This window comes from Cnephaeus nilssonii (genome assembly GCF_951640355.1).
Source record: "Cnephaeus nilssonii genome assembly, chromosome: 14".
Lineage (NCBI taxonomy): Eukaryota > Metazoa > Chordata > Mammalia > Chiroptera > Vespertilionidae > Cnephaeus > Cnephaeus nilssonii.
The window spans coordinates 77,926,051-77,951,402 of NC_137085.1; the positions used below are offsets into that span (position 1 = coordinate 77,926,051).

The window sequence follows — 25,352 nt, forward strand, 5'->3', positions numbered from 1 at the left end:
CCTTCTCATTAGTCCCAGGCTTGAACCTGTCCAAACGCTGTAGCTGCTCCCACAGGCTAGATTCCTTGGAGTGGAATTACCGGGTCTTAGGAAAGTTCTATGTTTAACCTTTTGAGAAAACACCACACTGTTTTCCCCAGTGTGGTATTCCCATCAGCAATGTATGAGTGTATGAGTGTTCTAATTTCTCCACATCCTTGCCAGCCCTGGTTGTTCTTGTTTGTGGTGAGTGTGCAGTGGTAGCCCATTTTAGTTCTCATTTGCGTTTCTCTAACAGTGATGGTCAGCATCTTTTCATGTGCTTATTATGTCATTTGAATATCTTCTTTGGAGAAATGTCTATTCAAGTTCTTTGCCCATTTTGAATTGGGTTTTTCTGTTGTAGAGTTTACATGTTCTTTATATATTATACTAGAGGCCCAATGCACGAAATTCATGTAAGGGGTTCGGCCCTCGCAGTTCCAGCTTCGTCTGTGGTCGTCCGGAAGGACATCCGGAAGGTTGTTTGGCTGTTTGGTCTAATTAGCATATTATGCTTTTATTATTATAGACTAGAGGCCTGATGCACGAAATTCGTGCACTGGGGGGGGGGGGTGTCCCTCAGCCCAGCCTGCACCCTCTCCAATCTGGGACCCCTCGAGGGATGTCCGATTGCCCTCTTACAATCCAGGACTGCTGGCACCCAACTGCTCTCCTGCCTGCCTTCCTGATTGCCCCTAACCACTTCTGCCTGCCAGCCTGATCACCCCCTAACCACTCCCCTGCCAGCCTGATTGATGCCTAACTGCTCCCCTGCCAGCCTGTTTGCCCCTAACTGCCCTCCCCTGAAGGCCTGGTCACCCCTAACTGCCCTCCCCTGCAGGCCTGGTCACCCCCAACTTCCCTCCTCTGCCGGCCTGGTCACACCTAACTGCCCTCCCCTGCAGGCTTGATTGCCCACAACTGCCGTCCCTTGCAGGCCTGGTCCCTCCCAACTGCCCTCCCCTGCTGGCCATCTTGTGGTGGCCATCTTGTGTCCACATGGGGGCAGGATTTTTGACCACATGGGGGCAGCCATCTTGTGTGTTGGAGTGATGGTCAATCTGCATATTACTCTTTTATTAGATAAGATAGAGGCCTGGTGCATGGGTGGGGGCCAGCTGGTTTGCCCTGAAGGGTGTCCCGGATCAGGGTGGGGGTTCCCTTTGGGCATGGGGCGGACTGGGCGAGGGGCCTGTGATGGTTTGCAGGCCGGCCACGCCCCCCAGTGACCCAAGTGGAGGCCCTGGTATCTGGAATTTATTTATCTTCGACAATTGAAACTTTGTAGCCTGGAGCGGAGCCAAGCCTCCTGCTTGCTCCATGGTGGCAGCCATTTCTGTTGGGATTTATTTATCTTCTATAATTGAAACTTGGTAGCCTTAAGAGGAGGCCAAGACAGGCCAGGGCTGCAGAAGCTTGGCTTCCTCCATTGCCGGGGGCAACTCTAGCCTCCTGCTCTCTCCAGCTCCATGGCTGCCACCATTTTAGTTGGGATTTATTTATCTTCTATAATTGAAACTTTGTAGCCTTTAGTGGAGGCCTGGGCCCGCCAGGGTGTGTAGAAAGCTTGGCTTCCTCCATCGCTGGGGAAACCCAAGCCTCCCTCCTGCTCTCTTCGTGGCCGCAGTCATCTTGGTTAGGGTAGAGCCAGCAAGTCCCCACTCCCTGGCCGCCCGGGAGCCAGCACCTCCTCGCTCCCGGGCCGCCCGGAGCCGGCAAGTCCTCGCTTCTGTCTGGAGCACCACTCCAGTAGCTCCCTCCGCCACCCCACTTCCCCTCATAGCAGGCTTCACTCCGCTCTGTGCCTGCATATGCAAATTAACTCCCACCTTTGTTTGGTTAATTTGCATACTCACTCTGATTGGCTGTGGGCGTAGCAGAGTGATGGTTAATTTGCATGTTTCTCTTTTATTAGGTAAGATATGTCTGTCCTTATGCCGGTACCACTCTTTGATTGCTATAGCTTTGTAGTAGGTTTTGAAATGAGGAAGTGTTAATCCTCCGGCTTTGTTCTTTTTCAAGACTGTTTAGGTTATTTGGTGCTCTTTACAATTATGTATGAATTTGAGGATTGGATTTTTCATTTTTTCAAAACATGACTCGGAATTTTGACAGAAATTGTGGGAATCTGTGGATCACTTGGGTAGTATTGCCATCTTAACCATTACAGTTTGCTAGCATTAAGTACATCCACATTGTCGTGCAGCCATCTCTAGACGTTTATTCATCCAGCATACTGAAACTATACCCACTAAACAGCCCCACATGTCCTCTTCTCAGCCCCTAGAACCGCCATTGCAGTTGTTATCTTTATGAATTTGACTGCTGTTGGCACCTCATACATGTGGAATGATACAGTGTTTGTCTTTGTGACTGGTTCACTTTAACTCAGCATAATGTCCTCGAGGTTCATCCATGCTGTAGCATGTCTCAGAGTTTCCTTCCTTTTGAAGCTGAGTAATCCACTGAACTTGGGTTGCTTCTCCCTTTTGGCTGTTGTCAATGATGTTGCTATGAATAAGAGTGCATAAATAGCTCTTTGAGACCCTGCTTTCCGTTTTTTGAGTAAATACCCAGAAGTAAGAATTGCTAGGTCATATGGTAAAACTCTGTTTTTAATGATGAGGAACCACATTCTGTGGTTCATAGAGCTGTTCCAGTTCACATTCCACCACAGCACATTTCCCCACATCCTCACCAAAACTTGCTATTTTCTATTTTTGATATTAGCCATCTTAATGAGTGTGAGGTGAGAAATGCAATTGTTTTTTGCATATTGATATTTTTTAAGGAAAAGAGGCTTACTTCTTTTGTGCACAATGACAAGAGTGGTACCCACCACCTGTTCATCCTGTGCCCCCATCCTGGTTGGTGCAGGGTACTATTGTAGCTGGCATTTCCCCTCTTCCCTGTTAACGTCACAGCTGGTGGCCGATGTGATGTTACAGCTCTTAGACTGCAGCAGCTGCCCAAATTCTGACGGAGGGCAGGGAACGGAGTGCAGCTGGGTCTCAGGGGTATCCCTGAAAGAATGGAGATAGGACGCCAAGGCTTGGGACCCCTCTGTGTGGCCAGCTTCTGACTCCCTCTTCTGAAGCCTTTCTGCTGTTCCCTTCCATTGGAGCAATTCCTGGTCCAACTCCCCCAAAGCCAAGGCAGAGGTTGGACTTCCTTCTGTTTGGCTTATTTACACTTAAGACCCAGTCAGTCAGAAAAAAATTCAGTCTTGATTATCACTGCCCGACAGCCTTCTCTGTGGAAAAATAGAAACAATTCTAAGTAGAAAACTTTAATACAGGACATTAAGTGTTTGCAGACTCGTTGGAAAGCTGGAGGAGTGAGCCAGAGGTTGTTCTCTGGGAATGAGAACATTGGAGACCGGCCACCTCAGGGAGGTGACGGAGAGTCCCTGCAGAGCTGCATCCAGGCAGGGAGCCCGGCTCAGCTGCCTTCGGAGCACCAAGAACTCCAGATTGGACCCTGGGAGGAAAAGCCCACCCAGAACAAGAGCCTGCTGTGTGCTGCGTAGCGACCTTTTGTCCTGTCACCCTTTGAACTTATTTATTTGCTCTAACATTTTTTGATGGTTTCTTATTTCTATATACATGGTCAGATCACTTGCAAATAGAGATAGTTCTGGTTCTTTCTTCCCAACCTGATGCTTTTTGTTTTTCTTCCCTGATTTCCCTGGTTAGAACTTACAGTACAATATTGTGTAGAAGTAGCAAGAGTGGACACCCTTACCTTGTTCCTGAACTTCGGGGGGACACTTTCACTTTTTCACATTCTGTGTAATGTTCACTGTGAGTTTGGTACAGATGTTCATTTTGAGTGCTGTTCGTTTTTTTAATCATGAAAGGATGGTGAATTTTGTCAAGTACTTGTCCTATATTGAAATGATCATGAGGTGTTTTCTTCTGTTAACATAGTGAATCACATTGGTTTTCACATGTTGAACCACTCTTGTATGTCTTGGATAAATTCCACATGACTGTAGGTGGATAATCCCTTTAATATGCTGCTGAATTTGATTTGTCTGTTTTGGTTAAGGATTTTTTCTTAAGGAATAATGGTCTATGGTTTTTATTTTTTTTAATGATGTTTTTGTCTGGTTTTGGTACCAGGGTAATAACTGGCTCCATGGACGTGTGTTAGGAAGTGTTTCCTTCTCTCCACTTTTCCGTTTTTGGAAGACTTTGAGTGTTGGGGTTAAACACGTGGTAGAATCACTAGTGAAGCCATCTGGTCCTGAGATTTCCTTTGTTGGTAGGTTTTGATTACTGATCCAGTGTCTTGTTATTGGTCACTGGACAGTTTTTTATGCAGGGTCTAGGTGTGCATCTCTGGGATTTTATCTTTTCCCTACTCAGATCTGTTGTTAAGTCCCTCTAATGACTTATTCATTTTTGTTCTTTTCAACTACAGAATTTCTGTCTGGTTCCTTTTTAAAATTCTGTCTCTGTTGTTATTCTCCGATAGATAAGAGGTTGTTTTCCTTGTTTTCTTTAGCGGTAGCAGAGTTAAGGTAGCTGATTTAAAGTTGTTGTATCAATCCAATGTCTGAGCTTCCTCAGGGACCACCCATGGATTGCTTTATGCCCTGAAGGTATGGATCATACTTTTTGTTTCTTTGTATATCTTGTAATGATTTGCTGACAGTGGGCATTTTAAGTAATACAATGTAGTCACTCTAGAAATCAAATTCTACAACCTCTCTAGGATTTCTTATTTCTGCTTGTTGTAATTGTTACTGCTTTTTCAGTGACTTTTCCATGCTAACTAAAGGCCTGGTGCTTGGGTTCATGCACTGGTGGGGTCCCTGGGTGCGGCCTGTGGGAATCCGGCCAAAACCAGCAGTCCAAAGCTGCCTGCCCCTCCTGCCTGCCACTCCTGCTCATCCCAGCCCCACTGCGCCTGCCACCGCCGCTAGGTAGGCTCGCTGCTGCTCCGCTGCCGTCTCTGGGCCATGGTAGCCAGCTGTGAGCCCTGTGTCTGGCGCTCCCGCTGTAGGAGCACACTGACCACCAAGGAGCAGCGCCTGCATTGAGCGTCTGCCCCCTGGTGGTCCGTGCGTGTCATAGCAACCGGTCAACTGGTCGAACAAACGGTCGCTTAGGCTTTTATATACAGTAGGTCCTTGGGTTACATCAGAGATCTATTCCTACGGCGCAATGTAATGCAATTTTCGCCGTAAGTCGGAACCCACCTACATAAGCACCTACATCACTCACATGGAGCACACACACAGCAGTAATGAAGTGAAACAGTAAAAAAAATTTAAAAGAAAGATAACAATTCCTGACCTTTACTTGTGGTAAATAAATAATAAAAAACATAAAGCACCTATGTACATACATCAAAATAACGGAACTTTTTTTTTTATAAATAAGTAGGAGATGGCGACGTAACCACAAAACGACGTATGTTGAGTCCAACATAACCCAAGGACTGTCTGTATGTAGATTCTGAGAAGTCTGCAATTTTCTTATGTGTAGCTTCTGAAGTCTCTGCTCAGTTAGCTTAGCGGGCAGCTAATGGTTTGGAAATATTTTCTTAAATGGCTGGAACCAGTAAGATTCTCAGTTTTTGGCAAGAGGCTCTTTGTGTGTGCTGAGGGCTGCTTTCAACCCTCAGCAGGAGAGTTGCAACTTTGCCTTGGCCTTCACTTTCAGAGCCTCTGACCGGCGGGAGGTGAGGGCCTTGGCAGGTCTTTGCAGAGCCTGTGCCTGGCCATCTAGATCCCCCAGGATATGCTGGAGTTCTACACCCTGTGCACACTTCACCCCTCAGCCTTTTCTGTTGAGCTTCAGGTTTAGCCACAACTGTTATTCCCCATGCAGGCAGCTAGGAAGTTGAAACAGTTGCCTCTGAATAGTTGTCATAAGTGCCCCTGGGAAACAATGCCCCTTTGGTCCCTGGTAAGCTCTGAGACAGGCCAGTGAACACAGGAAACAAGAGGCTGGGGAGGTAATATAATGCGCATTCTCTGGCAATGAGGCTCTGGAGGAGCCCCGCCCTGTCCCGCCCTCTGCAGGCTGCCAGGCTTCTGTTTTCACCAGGACTGCTGGTTTCCAGGGTTCCCTTGGAACTAGACAGGGGGTGGGAATAGGACATTAAAGTGCCACAAAGCTCACAGTTCTTACTTAGATTGGGTTGTATTTCTTGAGTAAATGCTTCCTAAATTGTTGCAAGACTTTGGTTAATTTTCAGAGTTATGAAAATTTTAATTGATTCTGGTAGTTTTGCAGTTTTCTCATTGCTCATATGGGGGAGAGAATTTCCAGAGGTTCTTACTCCACTGTTCCTACTGACTTAATACCTGCTCATTTAACTGATAAAATACGGAATTGTATGAATTAGGTCACCTGCTTTCCCAGAGGTAACTCATGTTATCAGTTTGTACATCCTTCCTGACTTCTTCCTGTGCCGACAAAAATAAACGTTCTAACAGTGGAAGTGAGGGGATGCCATCTTTATACATATCTGTGTTCACATGTGCACTTGTACTCATTTCTAACGCAAACACAGGGTCTCGCCTTGTGTGATTGCTCTGCTAATTGCCTTTTTCACTTAAGTAACCCTAAGGATTGTGTTGTACAGCCTTCAAGGGCTTTTCTTTGCATGTTGTGTACGTATGTGAGACACATACTCCATTTCTTTTCCATTTTTAAATGTACTTTATGTTGTTGATAGTATTACAGATATTTCCCATCCCCCCCATCCCCTCCTCCCAGCCCCTACCCGGTCTTCACTACCCTATTGCCTGTGTCCATGGGCTATGCATACCTGTATATATAAAAGGTTAAGTGTCTGTCCTTCCCTCCGACTGGTTTCTATGACATGCACTAACCACCAGGGGGCAGACGCTCAACACAGGAGCTGCCATGATGCACACTGGCCATCCTAACTAATAATAGACAAATATGCAAATTGACCGTACCTTCGCTATGCCCATGATTGGCCAGGAGGCGTGGGGGGGCGGGACTCGGGGGGCTGGGGTAGCCGATTGGGCCGGCGGAACGCTGAGCTGTGTCGCCAGCAGCGGCACGAGCTCAGCGTCTGCGCCATGGCTGTGCTGCGGCACAGAAGGGGCCTCTGAGGCAGCGAGCTGACGTCCCGCTGCGGACCATCAAAAGAGGGGGAGCTGAGTGCCTGAGCGGACAGGCACTCAGCTCCCCCGCAATCGAAAGCAAAAGTGTGGGAGCTGGGTGCCTGTCCGCTCAGGCAGAAGGCCTTTCAGAAGCCTCCGCCACGCCTGAGGCTTCTGAAAGGCCTGGTGCACCAGTGATCGAAAGCAAAAGCGTGGGAGCTGGGTGCCCATCCGCTGGTGCACCAGCGGACGGGCACCCAGCTCCCCGTGATCGAAAGCGAAAGCATGTAGGGGACCCTACACGTGCATGATTCAATCATGCACTGGGCCTCTAGTTTAAAAATAAACGGCACCATGGACCTGGCGCCGACAAGCCAACACTCGGCTTCCCCCAACTGGGACACAGGCCCCGCCACCACCCCGTAGCGACACCCCACCAAATCACAGCCAATGCGGCCAAGACCCCATGGCGCAAAATGCAGCCCACAGCCCAGCCCAGAAACGGTCGCTGTGGGCACCGGGCAATGACGTCACATAGCAATGCCCGGCTTCCTCTCCCTAGCGACTAGTCTCCTTGGAGTTTCTTCATCCCAGGAACATGACTTGCTTTATAGCCAGGTGGAAACATTTTACACATTAACCAAATGTCTGTGAAGCGTTTTCCCATGCCTCATCTCATTTGATCCTCACAGAAGTCCTGGAGTAGGTAGATAGGAGACTCGGTAGAATCCTATTTTCTTTTCATTAGCCAGAAAATAGAGGTTTAGAAACTTAACCCAACTGAAAAGAAGTAAGAAATGGTGGAACTTGAAAATGACTTCAGGTTTTGTCACCAATCGGAAAGAATATATGCACCCCCATGTTCATAGCAGCACCCCTATGTTCATAGCAGTGTTATTTACAATAGCTAAGATTTGAAAACAGCCCCAGTGCCCATCAGCAGATGAGTGGATAAAAAACTCTGGGACATTTACAGCATGGAGTACTATGCAGCTGTAAAAAAGAGGGATCTCTTATCCTTTGGGACAGCATGGATGGAACTGGAAAATATTATGCTAAGTGAAATAAGCCAATCTGAGAAAGACAGATATCATATGATCTCACTTATCTGTGGAATCTAATGAACAAAACGAATTGACCAACAAAATAAGACCCAAAGCAGGGAAGCAAGGAACAGACTGACATACCTCAATGTGGGGCTGAAGGGACGAGAAGAGATAAACCAAAGAACTTATATACTTACTAGTGTCCCGGGTCACGGATTCGTGCACATTGAAAGGAAATTAATTAGAAGAAATATTTTAATATCGCTATTTGCCCTTTCTCTATAATAGAAGTGTCAACCAAATTCATGATCGACAATGACAGATGGAAACACACGCATGCAAATGGTGCCAGCGAGAGCTTTATATGTACCGCGCATGAGCAAGTCAGTTTAGCCTTTTAAATATATATAAACTTGCTTAATTAAACCTGCTTTCTGATTTAGCTAAATTTTTTCCAGCCCAGTGAAGCACCCCAACTTCTCTTTCAGATAATTGTCAGCAACACAGCAGTAAATATCAACATGAAGCAGATTATTATTGTAGATCGTGATTCTTCCTGATTGAATTTTGGAAGATTGTATGTTTCTAGGAATTTGTCCATTTCACCCATGTTGTCCAGTTTGTGGGCATATAGTTGTTCTTAGTATTTTCTTACAATCCTTTGTATTTCTGTGGGTTCCGTTGTTATATCACCTCTTCCATCTCTGATTTTATTTATTTGGTTCCTCTCTGTTTCTTGATGAGTCTGGCTAGGGGTTCATCAATCTCGTTTATCTTTTTAAAGAACCAGCTCTTGGATTTATTGATCTTTTGGACTTTTTTTTTAGTCTCTATGTCCTTTATTTATGCTCTGATCTTTATTATTTCCTTCCTTCTACTTCCCCTGGGCTTTTCTTGCTGTTCTCTTTCTACTTCATTTAGTTGTCGGGCTAGATAGTTTATTAGTCCTTTTTGTTGTTTCTTGAGGTAGGCCTGTAGTGCTGTGAACTTCCGTTTCAGCACCGCTTTTGCTGTGTCCCATAGGTTTTGAGTGGTTGTGTGTTCATTTTCATTTGTTTCCAGGAAGTTTTTAATTTCTTTCTTGATCTCATTGGTAACCCATTTTTTGTTTAATAACATGCTATTTAGCTTCCATGTGTTTGAGTGTTTTTGAGTTTTGTTATTATAGTTGATTTCTAACTTCATGCCACTGTGATCTGAGAAGATGCTTGGTATTATATCAATCTTCTTGAATTTGTATAAACTTGTTTTGTGCCCTAACATGTGGCCTGTCTTTGAGAATGTTCCATGTGAGCTTAAGAAGAATATACATTCTGTTGCTTTGGGGTGAAATGTTCTGTAAATATTGGTTAGATCCATTTGATCTAGTGTGTCATTTAAGGCCTCTGTTTGCTTGTTAATTTTTTGTCTTGAAGATCTATTCAGTGAAGTCAATGTGGTGGTAAATCCCAAATTATGAATGTATTGCTGTCAATCTCTCCCTCAAGGTCCATCAAGAGTTTTTTAATGTACTTCAGTGCTCCTATATTGGGTGCATGTATGTTTATAAGGGTTCTATTTTCTTATTGAATCATTCTGTTTAGTATAATGAAGTGGCCTGCTTTGTCTGATATGAGTATTGCTACTCCAGCTTTTTTTCGCTTTCTATTTGCATGGAATATATTTTTCTAGCCCTTCACTTTCAGTCTGTGTCTATCTTTTGTTCTGAGGTGAGTCTCTTATAGACAGCACGTATATGGCTCATGTTTTCTTACCCATTCAGTCACCCTATGTTTTTTGAGTTGAGCATTTAATCCATTTACATTTAAGGTTATTATTGGTAGGTATTTTATTTATTGCCATTTTTATTTTCTTTATGCCTATGAACCTCTCTCTCCTTTTCTTCTTCTTAAAGCAGTCCCTTGAACATTTCTTGCATTGCTGGTTTGATGGTACTGTACTCCTTTGACCTCTTATTGTCTGGAAAGCTTTTTATTTCACCTTCAACTTTATTTGATAGCCTTGCTGAATACAGTAGTCTTGGATTTAGGTCGTTGCTTTTCATTACTTCGAGTACTTCATGTCACTCCCTTCTGGCCTGAAGTGTTTCTCTTGAGAAGTCAGTTCTAATGGGAACTCCTTTTTTATGTAATTTTCTCTCTCTCTTGCTGCCTTTAAGATTCTTTCTTTGTCTTTAACATTTGCCATTTTATTATTTTTATTATTATTATTTTTTTTTTTAGTCCTGATCTGAGGATATTTTTTCATTGATTTTTTAGAGAGAGTGGAAGAGAGAGGGAAAGACAGAGAGGAATACTGATGTTAGATAAACACATTAATTGGTTGCCTCCTGCATGTGCCCCAACCAGGGCCCAGGCCAGGGTGGAGCTTGCAATGAGGTATGTGCCCTTGACCAGAGTTGAACTAGGGACCCTTCAGTTCACAGGCTGGGCTAACATTTTCCATTTTAATTATGAAATTATGATGTGTCTAGGTGTGGGTCTCTTTGGGTTCATCTTGATTGGGACTCTCTGTGCCTCCAGAACCTGTGTGACATTTTCCTTCACCATGCGGGGGAAGTTTTCTGTCATTATGTCTTTAAACAGGTTCTCTGTCCTTGCTCGCATTCTCCCCCTCTGGCATTCCTATAATGTGGATGCTTTTATACTTCATGGTGTCCCAGAGCTCCCTTAAGCTATCTTCCTGCTTTTTAATTCTTTTTTCTCTTTGCTGCTCTAATGGGTATTTATTTCTACCTTGTCTTCCAAATCGCTGATTCCTTCCCCTGCTTCATCCAATCTGCTTTTAATCCCTTCCAGTGTGTTCTTCATGTCAGATATATCATTCTTCCTTTCTTTCTGGTTCTGTTTCCCTTCTCATGTTGTTGTAATTTTCACTAAGTTCCTTAAGAATCTTTATAACCATTGCTTTGAACTCTATTTCTGATAGGTTTCTTGCCTCCATCTTGCTTAGTTCTTTTTCTGGCGATTCCTTCTTTTCTTTCACTTGGGGTTGTTTCCTTGTCTCCTCATTTTAACTGTCTGTTTATCTTTGCTCCTATGTACTAGATAGACCTGCTGTGCCTCTCAGTCTGTGGGATGGCCTTATGTAGGAAGTGTCTTAAGGGGTCCAGTGGTGTAGTCCCTTTGTTCACCTGAGCTGGATGCTCTAGGAATGCTCCTTGTGTGCATTGTTTGGGCTCTCCTGTAATTGGGACTTGATTGTTGATGTCCTATTTGTGGGAAGTATCTCCCCTCTGACTAGCTGCCAGTTTCAACCCCAATGTCTTCCTGCCAGCTGTCCAGTGGTCGGGGACTCCTTAGCCCAGAGGCTGTGTCTACCTTGAACCACACACCTTGGTTGACTCTGTTCTGAGCTGTACTTCCTTCCCCACGGAGCTGGTCCTGCAGGTGTCACCTGCAGGCACTTGGGGTCCTGCTGGCTTTTGCTTTCCTGAGCAGACTGGGATGGTGTCTTTGGTGGAGACCCAATCTGCTGTTTTGACTAATTAGATCATTCAAAGACTCAGAGCCTCTAGAGAACCACCTCTGTCTGCAAACTGATTGGATTCAGTCTTGAGTAGCCTCAGGCAATTGTCCACAGTTTGGGTGAGACATTTTCCAACAGAGTGGGACAGCTGCTTCTGCCTAGAGGCTAATTGTTACTCTCAGTCTCTTAATGGGCCTCAGAAACTCCACAGGGTGGGTCAAGGGGCTTTCCAATAGGGTGGGCCAACTGTCTCCCCCCTCCATTTGCTACCCACAAAACACCTGGGTAGCAAATGTCTATGTGAGAAAGAGGACCTCCACAGCATGAGGAAATGAGACTCAGCACAGGAAACCGGGGTGTCTGCCTTCTGAGGTCTAGCCACAGAGCCCCCAACCCTGGCTTCTGCTCACTCAGCTCCAGTCCACTCTGCCCTCCCTCTGCCAGAGCCCAAGGTGAGTGGCTGCACACAGGATTTTGTGTGTTGGCCCTTTAAGAGGGTGCCTGCATTTCTAGCCGTCCCTCCCTGGCAGACAGCAACTCTGCTGCTTTTCACAATCAGATGTTATGTGCACCTTTCTCATGTGGTGCTCTGCGCCGGGGAGCCCAGCTTAGGGTCTAGACCCCAGAGTTCTCAGTGGCAACCCCTCTCCCCAGCTGAGATCTCTCTCCAGGCCTTCAGCTGCTGTCTGTGGGAGCCCGGCCAGCCCCCGCCCCTCCTGCTGTCTCTGTGGTCTCCACTCTCTGTCCTTGGTGATCAGGGTTCTCTCCAGCTGGTCTTCAGTTAATTATTCAGGAAGTTTTTCTGTATTTTAGTTGTAATTCCAGTTTGGTCCTGGGAGAGTGTCTGTGAGCTTCTACTTAATCCACTGCCATTTTTAATCCCTACATATATCCTTTTTCTTCTCTCTTTTTTAAAATATATTTTTATTGATTTCAGAGAGGAAGGATGAGGGAGAGAGAGATAGAAACATCAATGATGAGAGAGAATCATCGATTGGCTGCCTTCTACACACCCCTTAGTGGGGATTGATCTGGCAACCTGGGCACGTGCCCTTGACCAAAATTGAACCCTGGAGCCTTCCGTCCGCAGGCTGATGCTCTATCCACTGAGCCAAACCAGCTAGGACTCTTTATTATTATTACTAGAGGCCTGGTGCACGAAATTCGTGCACTTGGAGGGTCCCTCAGCCCAGCCTGTACCCTCTCTCAGTCCAGGAGCCCTCAAGGATGCCCGACTGATGGCTTAGGCCCGCTTGTGGGGAGTGGGCCTAAGCCGTCAGTCACTCATCCTTAGCACTGACCCAGAGGCTGGAGAGTCTCCCCCATGGGAGCGCTCCTGCATTGAGCATCTGCCCCCGGTGGTCAGTGCGTGTCATAGCGACTGGCCATTCTGCCATTCAGTCGATATGCATATTAGCCTTTTATTATATAGGATTGTTATTAAGTTAGTGATATCATATGCTTTGTTCTGCAGGTTGCTTTTTGCCTTGAATAAATTTTGGTGATTTTTAGGTCTACCTCTTTCTGTTGGTGACTGCATATCATTTATTCATTCCTTCACTGAATATGTGTCCTCCCGTGTCCTAGCCCATGAGAGCACATGTACTGTGATTTACTTAGTTGTTTCTAGGTCTTGCTCTTAGTCAGATAGCAGTGAACATCCTTGAACCTGTCATTCCTTGTAGATTTGCCAAGTTGGGATACCCACCTTTTAATGTTTTAAAATATGTTTTTATTGATTTTAGAGAAAGGAAGGGAGAAGGAGGAGAGAGTTAGAAACATCAATGATGAGAGAGAATCATTGATTGGCTGCCTCCTGCACGCTCCCTCCTGAGAATCGAGCCCGGAACCTGGGCATGCGCCATGACTGGGAATCGATCTGGTGACCTCTGGGTTCATGGGTGGGCACTCAATCACTGAGCCGCACCAGCCGGGCCACCTTTTAAATTTTGATGGAAACCAGCAAGTGGCCTTTGTTGTGCCAATTTTTCTTCTCATTGACAACATGAAATTACTATGAGCCACACCTTCTCCTTCCTGTATATTCTAATTTTAAAGATTTGTTTATCTGGTTACCAGATTTGGCCATGTCGCTTTAAAAAGGTGCTTGCTGCTGCTTCCTGCTCATGTAGAGGCTGGGCCGGCAGCCACGTGGGAACCTCAGAGGAGGGCTGGCACCCACCCCGCTAGTGAGGGTGTGTCCCCGGCGCGGGGATACCTGCTGGGACTCCCATCATCTCATCCGCTTGGGCTTGTGCTAAGTCACCGCAGTGCTGCTCCCAGTCCCATCACGGACACGTGTGGTGGTTTCTTCACAGGTGGCAACTGGGAAGTGGAAGCAGATCAGTAAATACTGTCCCCTTGACCTCTACTCAGGGTAAGAGACAGTCTTTGTCCTTAGTGCCATCTTCCCTGCCGGTGGGGTGGTTGGGGGTGTCCTGTAGGGGTCATGGGGGTGTCCTGTGAGGGGGTTAGTAGGGGGTGTCCTGTGAGGGGCCAGGGGTGTCCTGTGAGGGGTCAGGGGGGTGCCCCCTCCTGTGAGGGGTCAGGGGGGCCTTGTCAGGCGGGTGGAGACAAGGTGCTCCTCCCCTGGGGCCCGTGTCCCAGGTGCCCCCCCACAGCTCGGCCACAGGCAGGGACTGCAAGGCCTGCTGCTGACCCTGCGCATCGTCCTTTCCGTTTTAGAAATAAGCAGAGAATGTACTTTGCCTTGAAAAGCTTGTTGCAGGAGGCACAGAACAACTTGAAGATATTTAAGGTAAGAGGTGCGTCTGTGCTGTGGCTCTCCCACAATGCATCCTGCTCTGCTCCTGGCCGGGCGGAAGCGCAGGGTGGGCCTTCCGATAGCATCCCGGGCGCCGCCTCGCCCCGGGGTGTGGGCTCCCTGACCCCCTGGGTGCCTGGGCTCTGATCATCCCCAACCTGGGTCTGGGGTGAGGACAGGCCTGGTGCCTCTGAGGCCTGGCTGGCATCTGCCTTCCCAAACCTGGGAAGAGAGACACCCAGTCAGTGTGTGTGTTGATTCTGGTAAGGACCTGAGGAGCTCTGTGTGAATTAGAAGATGGATTTCTTTCCGTCGGGGGCCTCATCTGGAACCTGTGGTCAGGCTGGCATTCTGACTGAGGTGGCCTTTCTGGTTGCCCTGCCGGCTGGGCCCCGGACAGCTTGTCCTGCCCTGCGCCCCGGGCTGGGCCTCAGACCTGGGCCGTCTGCTGCTTCTGTTGCCATCAGCACGGAAAAATCCAGAGTCTGGGAGAATTGTCTCAAAAGGGATGGATTAAGAGAAGGTACACAGCATGGCTTTTTACAATAACATCTGGAGCATTGCCGTCCATTTTCTCAAGTGCCGTCGCTTTTTAAAAAATGTATGTTTTTATTGACTTTAGATAAAGAGAAACATGGATGAGAGAGAAACATTGATCAGCTGCCTCCTGCATGCTCCCTCCTGGGGATCGAGCCCGCCACCCGGGCGTGTTCCCTGATGGGGAATGGATCCTATGACCTCTTGCTCATGGGTCAGTGCTCAACCAGTGAGCCACCCTGACCCGGCCCGGGCGCCGTCACTTCTGCTGGGCAAGCTGAGGTGCTGCAGCTCTCGCCTTCCGAGCTGCGCCTCCCGGTGTGGAGCAGATTCCTGGGCCACGGCCGGCACCGCCATCCTGCTGTTCGTCCGCGTTTGTTCATATATTCCATGCCTGTGGCTCTGTCCACCCCAACACTGGTCACTTGTGAAACTTTGGGGGGACATGTGGAGTGACATGGAGCCTGAGTTGATGGCTCTCCTCCAAAAGTCACCTGAGGTCCTTGAGCAGCTGTATCTGCAGGGGTGAAACGCCGTGCCCTCCGACTTCAGACCTGGGGAGGAGAGGTCTTCGCCTCCGGGCTTGCTCAGCCCTCCGGTGCGGGAGCGGGCTCAGTCCCGGCCCCTGGTGCCAGCTCAGCACGTCCTCCCGGCCTGTCTTCCCCCGGGAACTACTGCCTGCCCTTGGCCTGGCAGACCCGCGCCACACAAGGCCCATCTCAGTCAGGGGTGTCTCATGGGTTCCCTGCCTGGGTGGTGGTGGCCTTCGTTGTGTCCCCATCACCCTGGACACCCACTGAGCTCTGGCAGTGCCAGCAGGCCTCCCGGGGAAGCCGCGTCCTGTTGGTTCCCAGGACTTTGCCGAGGGCGGCACGCCTGTCTGCACGCCTGTGGGTTGACTTGCCTCCCCTCGGCCACCTGGAGCGGAGCAGGAACGTCCTGTCCTATGCCCTGCTGCTGCGCGACAGGCACTCACACCTCAGCTCTGCCGGGGAGAGCAGGGGGGCCGGCTCTGGCTCAGGGTCTCTCCTGAGGCTGCTCCCAACGAAACCCTGGCTGAGCCGATCTGAGCTCCCGGGGCTTCGACCACGCTGCTGTGATCCAAGAAGAGAGCCACAGTGCAAGCCAGGCACCTTTCACCCTAGTCTGTGAGAGACCAGCTGGACGCGCTGCCACTCTGCCTTTATGCTGCTGGGCACACGGACCCAACCTCTGGGACGTGGGAGAACCTCAGGGTGTGACTGTCAAGGGAGATGGGCGTTGGGCACACCTTCTCGCAGGCAAGGGAGTGAGGCGAGAGGCGCCACTCCCCTGGGTGGGCTGCTGCTCGGGGCGGGAGCCAGGTTCTCTCAGGGCCTTTTTACCAGACACCAGAGGCCACGTCTGTCGCACTCCCGGGCCACCGTGGGCCGGACAGGCAAGGGCTACGTGCAAGTGGGCGCAAAACCAGAAGCTCCCGTTTTCATAGAAACGTAGGTTTATTTCGATAGAGACATGCTGAACACAAAGGGCTGAAATAAATGAGTCATCCTTAACATAAAATAACTGAACATTTTATAGTAATTAATATTTTTCTTGAACATTCACTTACCAGACACTGAATAACTGCACAAATTAATAAGCGTAACACAAATAAACCTATTTTTCTTGTTCTCCAAAAGCGAAATGTTTCCTGTTGCGCACACCAAACAAGTCAGTCCAAGACTAATGATGTGGCCGTCGGCTGCTAAAATATTCGCTGCTGGTGTTAGTGGAGAGAAATGGTGCGCCTGCGCGTAAGGGAAATGAATGCAACACGATTCTAGTAATCAGCCATTAGCGAACGTTGCAGTTCGTTATTAGTAATTATGTAAAACAGGATATTGTAAACATTAAGTCACAAAATTTTTATTAAACTGTTCTTTACATGCCGTTATATTGGCTGGGCCACAAAAATATTCGTTGTGGGCCGCGAGTTTGACATGCTTGTTGTAGACCCCGTAAAAGTCATGGGCTAGGCCCATGGGGGGTTCCTGCCTGCAGCCTGTGAACACCGGTACCGCAAGGGGTTTCTTGGCTGGACTTGGGTTAGAAGGCAGGATGGCCTCAAAGGCAAGGGTTCACACCCGCCCTGGCGGGACCGGCCCAGCCGTTCGCGAGGACAGAGCTCTGCAGAACTGGCCACCCCAGCGCCCACGCTGCCTCTGCTCAGGCCTGACGGACAGTGTCGCAGGGGACAGCGTCCCTGCCTCTGCAGTCCCAGCGGCCAGTGCGCTCTGTGTCTGGCCTGAGGGTTTGTACGTCAGTTCAGGACTCCGGTCTCCCGTTTCTAGAGCTTTTCTTCTTTCCCACCTTCCAGTGGGACTTGCCTTTTGGTCCGGGACAGGGTGCGTGAGAGTGGGCTCCCCACCGCCGCAGCACCGTGTGTAGGCCCCGATGGGCACTGGTTGATGTTCGGTCCCTTTGCCTGCCTGTCCTGTTTCTTCCCTGCAGAATGGGGAGCTGATTTATGGCTGCAAGGACGCCCGCAGCCCCGCAGTTGACTGGCGTGAGCTGGCACATCACCTGAAGCCGTTCTTCTACCCGTCCAACGGCCTGGCCAGCGGGCCCCACTGCGCGAGGGCCGTGATCCGGGAGCTGGTGCGCGTCATCACGCGGGTGCTGCTCAGTGGCTCAGACAAGGGCCGGCCAAGTGCCCTGAAGTTGGGGCCCGGGTCGCCAGGCCCCTGTGTCTGTGAAGCCAGCCCCTTCGGCAGGAGCCTGCGTCACCAAGGTAGGCTGGTGGCTGGCGGGTGGGCAGAGCCCGGGCATCGCCGGCTGGGGTCCTGCCTGGCCTCACGGGGCTTCTGCGGGAGCAGCCTGGGCCCAGGCCTCCCCAGAGCCAGCCTCCCTGCCTCTGAGCCTGGGGGGAGGGGGGGAGGCGCCCTTCTCCCCGATGTGGGGGTGTCCTTGCAGCCCACATCTTCCCTGCACCCTGTCCACCGGGCCAGTGTTTGCGGAGTGCTTTCTCCACGCCCGCCTGTCCTCTTGGTGCACCTGGGCAGGCCCTGTGCAGGGCGGGAGGGTGCAGGGCTCCTGGCTCTGGGCGCTCCCTGCTCGAGGGCCTGTTCCTCAGACTCACCCGGAGCTGGCTGTGACTCGGTGGCCTCAGGGCTTCCAGGTGGCTAGCTTGGGTTTTTGTCCTGCGCGTCCCCGCGCTCCTCGTTTGCCCCTGTGTCATCCGCCAGCAGCTCCACCACGCGCCCAGGGCTGTGGATGAGGAGCTGCCTCGGAGGAGGGAGCTGTGCCGTTCGGCTGCTAAGAGCCCTGTGGTCTGAGCTCTGGTGGGGCGGTGGGTGACTGTCAGAAGTGAGGTCACCAGGCACACCTAAACCACCACCTCCGGTGCCACCTCTTCCCCACATGGGCTGTGGGTTGGGGCTCCACAGACGTGCTCTCTCCGATTTGGGCTGTTAACATGGTCACTTTAAATGTGGTGCCTTATCTGAGAGCCATCTCTCTAAACAGCTCTGGGTTGGTGTGATGGAGTTGACGGATGTTGCAAGGGAAGAGAGGCACAGAGCGAGACGTGGGTCACCTGCCCTTTGCTTTGTGCCTGGCCCTGTGCACGTGCCCGCAGCTCCAGCGCCTCTGTGAGGCGGGGCAGCCTGTGCCTGCCGCCGACATCAGTCCTTGACAGTAACCCTCCTTTTCCCCGGATGTTCTTGGTAGGAAAAAGCAGCCTGGAGCACTCGGGGTTGCCGAAGGGCTGTCTTCTGTACCAAACCCTTCAGGTGCAGATGTTGGACCTGCTGGACATCGAAGGCCTCTACCCTCTGTACCGACGGGTTGAGCGGTACCTGGAGGAGTTTCCTGAGCAGAGGTGAGGCTTGGCCTGTGGTACCCCTGCCCCTCTGGGCCCAGGTGGGGCCCCCAAGCAGCTCTGAGGGTGAGATGGGGTGTGAGGGTTAGGGTTCTCCAGTGGAGGACCGCACAGGGCTCCCAGGAGGCTGACCCACCCCAGCCGCCTTCCCTCTGTCCCTTCTGGTGCCAGGCCCGCCCGGGACAGTGCTCTGTGGCCCGTTCCTGGAAAAGCAGCACGTCCTGGGAGTTGGACAGTCCACGGCGGCAGCTCTGGGTCCTGAGTCGGGGCTGAGCTGCAGGGGGCAGTGCCGCTCCACAGCCAGCAGCCTCTGCCTCGGGCCTCCCTGTGCCCTCCCGTCGGGGCGGCTGGGCCCACACAGGCGGGCGGCGGCGGCACCTCCCTCCCACTGTCCCTTCCCGCGGGCTCTGACCGGATGCCGTGTGTCAGGAGCAGGACTGTTCAGCTCAGCTCCCAGGCTCTGGTCTTGCAGGGTCTTCAGGGCAAAGTGTGGAACTGGAGGAGGAGGAGCCTATGAGCCACAGGTGTGGCTGCGGAGTTGTTAGCAGTTTAAGAAACAGTCCCTGTGCCTGTGGCATCTTACTTCTGTCCCTTTCCTTCAGGAAAGCATTGCAGATCGATGGGCCTTACGATGAAGCGTTTTGCCAGAAGCTGCTCGACCTTTCCACGGAGGATGACGGCACAGTGGCCTTTGCGCTGACCAAGGTGAGCGGGCCTTTCCGGAAGCGCACCGGGTGCTCCTTAGGCTCTCACGCTGAGCTGGGCTTTCCTGGGAAATGTCTCCTGATGGTTGAAGCTGGAATCGGGGATTTTTTTTTCTTTTCAAAGAAACCAATTATATTGAGATACATATATCCAAATATTTGAAAAGGTGAACGATTTTATTTTTTTTTACAGCTTATTTTTTTTATTCTTTAAAGTATTACCAGTAGTAGTACATATATCTCCTTTTTTTTCCCCATTGACCTCCCCCCCGGCACATGCCCTCATCCCACGCCCCCAGTGTCTGTGTCCATTGCTGTGCTTATCTGCATGCATACAAGTCCCTCAGTTGATCTCTTTCCCCCCCTCCCCAACACTCCCCAGCCTTCCCGCTGTAATTTGACAGTCTGTTTGGTGCTTTACTGCCTCTGTATCTATCTTTTTGTTCATCAGGTTATAATGTTCTTTATTTTCCATAAATGAGTGAGATCATGTGGTATTTTTCTTTCATTGCCTGGCTTATTTCACTTAGCATAATGCTCTCCAGGTCCATCCATGCTGCTGCAAATGGTAAGAGTTCCTTCTTTTTTACCGCAGCGTAGCATTCCATTGTGTAGATGTGCCACAGTTTTCTAACCCACTCATCTGCTGATGGGCATTTAGGCTGTTTCCAAATCTTAGCTATGGTGAAATTGTGCGGCTATGAACATAGGGGTGCATATATCCTTTATGATTGGTGTTTCTAGTTTCTTGGGATATATTCCTAGAAGTGGGATTAATGGGTCAAATGGGAGTTCCATTTTTAGTTTTTTGAGGAAACTCCATACTGTTCTCCACAGTGGCTGCCCCAGTCTGCATTCTCACCAGCAGTGCACGAGGGTTCCTTTTTTCTCCACATCCTCGCCAACACTTGTCCTTTGTTGATTTGTTGATGATAGCCATTTTGACCGGTGTGAGATGGTACTGAATTGTCATTTTGATTTGCATCTCTCGGATAATTAGTGACTTTGAGCATGGTTTCATATGTCTCTTGACCTTCCTTCTGTCTTCTTTCGAAAAGATTCTATTTAGGTCTATTGCCCATTTTTTTATTGGATCATTTATCTTCCTTTTATTAAGTTGTATAAGCTGTCTGTAGATGTTGGAGATTAAACCTTTATCAGTGATAACATTTCCAAATATGTTCTCCCATGCAGTGGGCTTTCTTGTTGTTTTGTTGATGGTTTCTTTTGCTGTGCCAAAGCTTTTTATTTTGATGTGGTCCCATTTATTTATTTTCTCTTTAGTTTTTATTGCCCTAGGAGTGGTATCGATGAAGAAATTGCTTTGGCATATGTCTGAGATTTCTCTGCCTGTGGATTCCTCTAGTATTTTTATGGTTTCCCGTCTTATGTTTAAGTCCTTTATCCATTTTGAGTTTATTTTTGTGTATGGTGTAAGTTGGTGGTCTAGTTTCATTTTTTTGCATGTATCTGTCCAATTTTCCCAACACCATTTGTTGAAGAGACTGTCTTGACTCCATTGTATGTTCATGCCTCCTTTGTCAAATATTAATTGAGCATAGTGGTTTGGGTCGATTTCTGGGTTCTCTATTCTATTCCATTGATCTATATGTCTGTTCTTGTGCCAGTACCAGGCTGTTTTGAGAACAGTGGCCTTGTAATACAGCTTGAAATCTGGTATTGAGATCCCACCTACTTGGTTCTTCTTTCTCAGGATTGCTGTGGCTATTCGGGGTCTTCTTTTATTCCAGATGAATTTTTGGAGAGTTCTTTCTAGGTCTGTGAAATATGCCATTGGTATTTTAATGGAGAGTGCATTGAATCTATAGATTGCTTTGGGTAGTATGGACATTTTTTAAAAAATATATTTTATGGATGTTTTACAGAGAGGAAGAGAGAGGGATAGAGAGTTAGAAACATCGATGAGAGAGAAACATCGATCAGCTGCCTCTTGCACACCCCCTACTGGGGATGTGCCCGCAACCAAGGTACATGCCCTTGACCGGAATCGAACGCGGGACCTTTGAGTCCGCAGGCCGACGCTCTATCCACTGAGCCAAACCGGTTTCAGCAGTAGTATGGACATTTTAATGATGTTGATTCTACCAATCCCTGAACATGGTATGTTCTTCCATCTGTTTATGTCTTCCTCTATCTCTTTTTTCAGTGTCCTGTAGTTTTCCGCGTATAGGTCTTTTACCTCCTTAGTTAAGTTTATTCCTAGGTATCTTACTTTTTTAGGTGCAATTGTAAGTGGGATTGCTTTTTTATTTTCTCTTTCTGTAAGTTCACTATTGGTGTATAGAAATGCCATAGATTTCTTGGCGTTAATTTTGTATCCTGCTACATTGCCGAATTCATTTATTAAGTCTTATTAGTTTTTTGATGGAGTCTTGCAGGTTTTTTATGTACAATATCATGTCATCTGCAAATAAGGATAGCTTTACTTCTTCTTTTCCAATTTGGATGCCTCTTATTTCTTCTTCTTGTCTAATTGCAATGGCTAATACTTCCAGTACTATGTCAAACAGGAGTGGTGAGAGTGGGCATTCCTGTCTTGTTCCTGTTCTTAGGGGAAATGGTTTTAGTTTTTGCCCATTAAGTATGATGTTAGCTGTGGGTTTATCATATATGGCTTTTATTATGTTGAGGTATGATCCTTCTATTCCCACCTTGCTGAGAGTTTTTACCAAGAAAGGGTGTTGGATTTTGTCAGATGCTTTTTCTGTATCAGTTGATATGACTGTGATTTTTATCTCTCAGTTTGTTTATGTGATGTATCACGTTTATTGATTTGCGGATATTGTACCATCCTTGCATCCCTGGGATAAATCCTACTTGGTCATGGTGTATGATCTTTCAGATATACTGCTGGATCCAATTTGCTAGAATTTTGTTGAGGATTTTGGCATCTATGTTCATGAGGGATATTGGCCTGTAATTCTCTTTCAATTGTGTTGTCTTTATCTGGTTTTGGTATTAGGGTGATGCTGGCTTCATAGAAGGAGCTTGGAAGTGTTCCTTCCTCTTGAATTTTTTGGAATAGTCTGAGGATAGGTTTTAGTTCTTCCTTGAATGTTTGGTAAAACTCCCCTGTGAAGCTGTCTGGCCCCGGGCTTTTGTTTGCTGGAAGCTTTTTGATGACTGCTTCAATTTCTTCCATAGTTATTGGCCTATTGAGATGTTTAGATTCTTCCTGCTCGAGTTTTGGAAGGTTGTATTTTTCTAGGAATATGTCCATTTCCTCCAGGTTGTCCATTTTGTTAGAATAGAGTTGTTCATAGTATTTTTTAACAATCCTTTGTATTTCTGTGGGGTCTGTTGTTATTTCTCCTCTTTCATTTCTGATTTTATTTATTTGGGTCCTCTCTTTGCTTCTTGTTAAGTCTGGCTAGAGGTTCATCGAACTTGTTTATCCTTTCAGAGAACCAGTTCTTGGTTTTGTTGATCTTTTGTATTGTTTCTTTGGTCTCTATGTCGTTTATCTCCACTCTGATCTTTATTATTTCCTTCCTTCTGCTTACACTGCGCTTTTCTTTTCTTTTTTTAAATATATTTTATTGATTTTTTACAGAGAGGAAGAGAGAGGGATAGAGAGTTAGAAACATTGATGATAGAGAAACATCGATCAGCCACCTTCTGCACAACCCCCACTGGGGATGTGCCCGAAACCAAGGCACATGCCCTTGACCGGAATCGAACGCGGGACCCCCCAGTCCGCAGGCCGACGCTCTATCCACTGAGCCAAACCTGTTTCGGCACACTGCGCTTTTCTTGTTGTTCTCTTTCTAACTCTTTGAGTTGTTGGGTTAGGTAATTTATTACCATTGTTTCTTATTTTTTGCAGTAGGCTTTTAGAGCTATGAAATTCCCTCTCAAGACTGCTTTAGCTGTGTCCCATAGATTTTGGATTGTTGTGTTTTCATTGTCCTTTGTTGCCATGTTGTTTTTTATTTATTCTTTGATCTCTCTGATAACCCAGCCATTGTTTAATAGCATGCTGTTTAGTCTCCATGTGTTTGATTTTTTTTGGATTGTTTTATTGTAGTTTATTTCCAGTTTTATGCCACTGTGATCTGAGAAGATGCTTGATATGATTTCTATCTTCTTGAATTTGAAGAGACTTTGCCTGTGACCCAATATATGGTCTATCTTTGAAAATGACCCATGTGCACTGAGAAGAATGTATATTCTGTGGCTTTGGGGTGAAATGTTCTGAAGATGTCAATTAATTCCATCTGGTCTAGTGAGTCATTTAGGATTGGTATTTCTTTGCTGATTTTTTGTTTAGAGGATTTGTCCAATGGTGATAGTGGGGTATTAAAGTCTCCTACTATGATTGTATTGCTGTCAATCACTCCCTTGATATCCTTCAGGAGTTGTTGTGTGTTTTTTTTAATGTATTTGGGTGCTCTTGTATTGGGTGCGTATATGTTTACCAGAGTTATTTCTTCTTGTTGGATTGCTCCCTTTAGTATTATGAAGTGGCCTTCCTTATCTCTTGTTATGTCCTTCGCTTTGAGATCTAATTTGTCAGATATAAGTATTGCTACCCCAGCTTTTTTTCATTTCCATTCGCCTGAAAAACCTTTTTCCATCCCTTTACTCTCAGTCTGTGTGCGTCTTTTTTTCTGAGGTGGGTTTCTTATAGACAGCAGATATATGGGTGGTGTTTTTTTATCCAATCTGTTACCCTATGTCTTTTGATTGGGGCATTGAATCCATTTACATTTAAAGTTATTATTGATAGGTACTTATTTGTTGCCATTTTTATTCTATACCCCTGTGTTCCTTCTTTGCTTCCTTTTTTTTTTTTTTCCTTTACAGCAGACCCTTTAGCATTTCTTGCATTGCTGGTTTGGTGGTAATAAACTCCTTAGTCCTTTTTTGTCTGTGAATCTCCTGATTTCACCTTCAATTTTGATTGATAGCCTTGCTGGGTACAGTATTCTTGGATTCAGACCCTTCCTTTGCATGATTTTGTATATTTCATTCCATTCCCTTCTGGCCTGATGTGTTTCTGTTGAGAAATCAGTTGCTAGTCTGATGGGGGATCCTTTGTAGGTAACTTTCTGTCTCTCTCTGGCCTCTTTTAAGATTCTTACTTTGTCGTTGGTGTTTGCCAATTTAATTATAATGTGCCTTGGCGTCGGTCTTTTGGGGTTCAATTTGCTTGGGACTCTGTGAACTTCTTGGATTTGTGTGGGTTTTTTCTTCCCTGTATCAGGGAAGTTTTCTGTCATTATTTCTTCAATCAGGTTTTCTATTCCTTGCTCAGTTTCCTCTCCTTCTGGAACCCTTATTTTGCAGATGTTGTTTTGTTTCGTGTTGTCCCAAAGTTCCCTTAGGCTCTCCTTCTGCTTTTTCATTTTCTTTTCTAGAAGCTGCTCTACTTGGGTATTTTTTTCCACCTTGTCTTCTAGCTCACTGATGCGGTCCTCTGCTTCTTCTAGTCTACTCTTGATGCTTTCTATTGAGTTCTTTACAGCAGCGATGTCATTTCTCATTTCTTCTTGGTTCTTCTTCATTTCCTCTTGGTTCTTACTCATATTGTCGAATTTGTGTTCCATTCTTTTCAGCCACCTTATGACCATTTCTCTGAATTCTTTCTCTGACAGGTTGCTTGCCTCCATTTTGTTTACTTCCTTTTCTTGTGATGCCTGCTTTTCTTTCATATGCGGGCTGTTTCTTTGTCTCCCCATGATCTCTCTTCTCCGGGTGTCTGGTTACGTAGTTCTCTCTCTCCTGCGTTGATTTAAAGGCACAAAATACAACACAACCAGGTACAACGCACAAGGCACTGAACAGAAATGTATTCACGATATTAATAACCCCAAATAAAGGTGACCACCAGAGAAAGGCGAATTAGAGGATAGGAGAG

The 25,352-nt window shown here is 47.4% G+C and overlaps 2 protein-coding genes across 2 annotated transcripts in view; one reads left to right on the forward strand and one right to left on the reverse strand.

The window, feature by feature from the left end:
- The window catches only part of IPPK (inositol-pentakisphosphate 2-kinase), a 63,330-nt gene that overhangs the window by 17,504 nt on the left and 20,474 nt on the right, over positions 1–25,352 (forward strand). Inside the window, exons 7-11 of the mRNA XM_079791357.1 lie at positions 13,944–14,002; positions 14,311–14,383; positions 17,399–17,678; positions 18,617–18,767; positions 19,370–19,472. Coding sequence (XP_079647483.1) covers positions 13,944–14,002; positions 14,311–14,383; positions 17,399–17,678; positions 18,617–18,767; positions 19,370–19,472 — 666 coding nt within the window. The remainder of the gene's footprint in view (positions 1–13,943; positions 14,003–14,310; positions 14,384–17,398; positions 17,679–18,616; positions 18,768–19,369; positions 19,473–25,352) is intronic.
- CENPP (centromere protein P) overlaps positions 1–25,352 on the reverse strand; it is a 316,284-nt gene that overhangs the window by 5,337 nt on the left and 285,595 nt on the right. The gene's annotated exons all lie outside the window — the stretch shown is intronic.